The 4,547-nt window shown below is 23.9% G+C and overlaps 1 protein-coding gene across 1 annotated transcript; it reads right to left on the minus strand.

Annotated features, from left to right (window-relative positions):
- Positions 1-459: 459 nt before the first annotated feature.
- On the minus strand, positions 460-3,852 carry PF3D7_1004300 (E3 ubiquitin-protein ligase, putative; the record flags this gene model as incomplete). Its single annotated transcript, XM_001347295.1, has 1 exon — positions 460-3,852. One exon carries the CDS (start codon positions 3,850-3,852, stop codon positions 460-462), a length of 3,393 nt encoding a protein of 1,130 aa, XP_001347331.1.
- Positions 3,853-4,547: the final 695 nt, after the last annotated feature.

Consider the following 4,547-nt stretch of genomic DNA (forward strand, 5'->3'; position numbering starts at 1 on the left):
AATATATACATATATAATAAATATGCGTTCTTTATGTGGTTCATCTTTAGTATTACTCTAATATATTAACAAAAAAATATGTTATATTCCCATCATTATATACATATATATATTACTTTTGTTGGCTCATTTTTCAAATAAAAAAAAAAAAAAAAAAAACAAATGATCTGATTATAGGTCCATGGAAACATCTGATATGGTTGTAACGGACATATATATATATATATATATATATATATACAATTATAACTTTCAGTGTATTTTATTTTTTTGAGAAACATTTCTCTTTTAACAAAAAAAAAAAGAAAAAAAAAAAAACATACATATATAAGTATATATATATATATATATTTTTTTTTGTGTCTACATATCTATCGTTCTGTCATTATCAACTTGGTTGATACATATATATAATTGACTACTTTAAGTTTGTCTTTTTATTTTTTATTTTTTTTTTTTTTACAAATGTGATGTATGATCGTCATTATTTTCGTTCGACATACCTGTGGCATTATCATCATTTTGATTATGTTCCGTATCATTTTCATCACTTTTATTATTTGAATCTTGATTTTTTTCATTTTTTTTTTTATCTTTATTATCATAACTTTTTAACCAATTCAACTTATCGAAAAGGTATTTCTTCACAGTACTTTGTCTTTTGGTAGTATTCCTCTGTTCTTCGTTTGATTCATTATTATTAACCACATCGGAAGGATTGCGATTAGGAGCATTGTCTGTATTGTTATTATATTTATGGCTACAGCTTGTGTTACTATTTCTTCTATCTTCATTATTATTATTATTATTATTATTATTGTTATTATTAATGCTTTGTCTGTATTCCTCTTCATTTTTATAATTCTTTGATTTTTTTCTACTTCCCTCTTTCTCATTATCACTATCTCTACTTCTCCTTGTACTATTGTTACTATTACTCGCATTACTATATGTAGTATTATTAACCTTTTCATATAATCTCTTTTCATTCTTTTTCGTTGTACTGGTCTTACCAGTATTTATTTCGAAGGATGCCCTTTTCTCTTTTACTTGATGTTCATTCTTATCATTGGATTTGTTTTCTTTTGGTCCACCTAAAGAGACTCCTGAATCATTTATATTGGATTCCATATGATCAGAATTTACATTCTTTGTTTTTTCTTTTTCTCCTTCTTGTTCATCTTTTCCATCATGATCCTTCGTATGATCCTCTTCATTATTTATAATATATTGATCATTATTAAAATTACAACTATAATTAAAATTAGCAAAAACATCACTTAAATCTGTTAAATAAAGCTGTGATATAGTTCTCGTATTACTATCGTTGCTTCTATCATTCGAATGGGTTCTTTCACTTATTACATACACATTAGATGTATCAAAAACATTTTCATGTAAATAAGATGGATTATTATATGAATTATTATCATAATAATTATTTCTACGTCTTGTATTATTATTATTGTTGTTATCATTATCGTTATTTTTATTATCATTATTTTTATTATCATTATCATTATTGTTGTTATTTCTTACATTATCTGTGTCATTATTTCTTTGTCCTCTTGTATTATTTTTAATTGTTTCGTTTGGAGGGGTACAATAATAATAATTTTCTTCCTCTACTTCATCATCTTGTATATTAAAATAATCTTGATCCATATTACGTCTATTGCTACGTCGATAATTATTATAACGATATCTATTGTTATAATAATTTGATCTAGAAGATGAATTTCTATTATTATTGCTACCACTTGATACATTACACATATCTTCCTTACGCTCATTTTTTTCATTCCCTTTATTATTATTATTATTATTACTATGATTACTATGATTACTATTACTACCACTTGCATTATTATAAACATCCTTATTATCATCATAATCATTCGTTTTCTTCCTCTTACTTCTTTTCTCTTCTTCATTTCCTTCCTCCCTATTTATTTCTTCCTTTTCATTATTTTCATTTGTTTCGTCATGTGATTCATTATAATCGGAACGGGTCTCTTCAACTTGAATTACTTCCACATTCTCATCATTTATATTGTTTCTATTTCTATTACTACTGTAACTAAAATAATTATCTGGTGATAAATAGATTCTGTCTATTCTATAGGAATCGTTGCTTCCCGATAAAAAACTGTTAAAAACTTGTTGTAATATTGAAGTCGTTTGTTCATTTGTAAAAGAGTCTAATATGTTAATATTGTAGTCATCTCCTAAGGTATTATAATTCGCTTCATCGGCATTATGTCTACGACTATTATTATTATTGCTGTTATTATCATTGTTGTTGTTATTACTATCATTATTGTTGTTATTACTATCATTATTGTTGTTATTACTATCATTATTGTTGTTATTACTATCATTATTGTTGTTATTACTATCATTATTGCTGTTATTATTATTATTATCATTATTATTATCATTATTATTATCATTATTATTATTATCATTATTATTATCATTATTATTATTATCATTATTATTATCATTATTATTATTATTATTATCATTGTCAGTACCATTGTAGGTATTATTTCGAGACATCTCAGAATTCAATCTTTCCCTCAACTCCTCCCTCTTACAATTATACTCCTGATCATCCGTAGGTAACTCAAATCTACATGTAGGACATGAGTTTCTTTCCTTTAACCAAGGTATAATACAAGAACAATGAAAGACATGTCTACATCGCTCATTATCTGTTATTCTATGCACTTCATCATTTTCTTTATATTCCTCTCTACATATTGCACATGATTCTAATTCCTTTGCTCTCTCTTCTGTTAATGTTTCTACTTTCAAATTCTTAATTACTTCTTCAGAAGCTGGCGGAGGACCGTTTCGAGATGGGTCACTCTCCATAATTATTGTTAACACTTGATCTAAGGATATATTATCAAATGTATTCGCAAACATGTTATCTATCAAATCATGGAAATTAAAACGTCCTGGAGAATTAAATGGTATATTAGTTATATCGATAGCTCTTGTTATTATTCGTGGATTTCTTGTATTCCTATTATAACTATAGGTCCTTCCAAATATATTTCTATTTCTATTATCATTTTGGCTAGTCTCATTTTCATTAGTTTCGTTCGTATTCTCATTATTACGACTAGAATTTCTATTACCCATATGGTTATTATTGTTATTATTGTTGTTGTTATTGTTATTATTATTATTATTATTATTATTATTATTGTTGTTGGTGGTGGGTGTGGTGGTATTATTTCTATTATTATTATGTCTATTAATATCATTAGAATTGTTTGAGGAACCTACCGCCGCTGTAAAATGTACTTCAGCATCTGCAGCTCGAAAGGAAGGATTAAATATTTGTTGGTACATATTTCTAAATAACATAAAATCGTTAAAAAAATTATCATGTTCTCCTCGTACATGACTACTTCTAGTATTATTATTATTATTATTACTATTACTACTATTGTGACGATTGTTATTACTACCATCATCATTATTATTATTATTGTTATGGTTATTTCTTCGACTTCTTGGTATATTGGTACGATAACCAAAATTGTTCATATTTCTATAATTATAATGTCTACTATTTGTATTATTACTATTATTGTTACCATCATTATTATTATTATCATTTCTGCTATTTGGCCCACTTCGACTTTCTCCTACATCCCTACTAGTATGTAATGAATGAAAACTCAAAGGGTCATCTTCATCAATTTTTTCAACAAACCCTACGTTGTTACAACCCTTACATTTGATCTCACCATTGTAAATAATTTCAACATCACTAGTTCTTTTTACATCTTCACAACTATGACAGAAGTAATCATAATCATCAACGTGATTCATGCTATTTTATTTATTCTTTTATAAAAGTATAATATATTGGGGGGTGGGGTGGCGAGCAAAAAAATATATATATGACAAATATATATTATATAAATATATATATATATATATATATATATATTTATATAATATATATATAATATATATATTATAACAAATATTGACAAAAAAAAAAAAAAAAATAAAAATAAAAAATAAAAAATAAAAAATAAAAAAATAAAAGTAATATTTAAATTTAATGTCTCTTGATATATATATATATATATATATATATCTTATATTTTTCAAATTTAATCGGTTAAACAAAAATATTATATATATATATTTATATTTATTTATTTACATATGTATGTATACTTTTTGCTTAGAGCCTCATATAATATCCTTTCTTTTTATATTTATATTTACTCATATATATGGTATATATATATATATATATATATATATATAATATAATTGTTTTTCTACTTTATTATTATTTTTTTTTTCTTCTAATTTAATAAATAAATAAATAAATATATACATATATATATAACTAAATCGTAATAAGTATGGAATGAGTATCATAAACTTCCTCTTATTCCCTTTTTTTTTTTTTTTTTTTTTTCTTAAATATATATTAAATGTATCACTAATATAATATTATTATATATATATGAAACTTACGTATTCAATTAAAAGTTTATTATATAAAA

The sequence above is a fragment of the Plasmodium falciparum genome (assembly GCF_000002765.6).
Source record: "Plasmodium falciparum 3D7 genome assembly, chromosome: 10".
NCBI lineage: Eukaryota > Apicomplexa > Aconoidasida > Haemosporida > Plasmodiidae > Plasmodium > Plasmodium falciparum.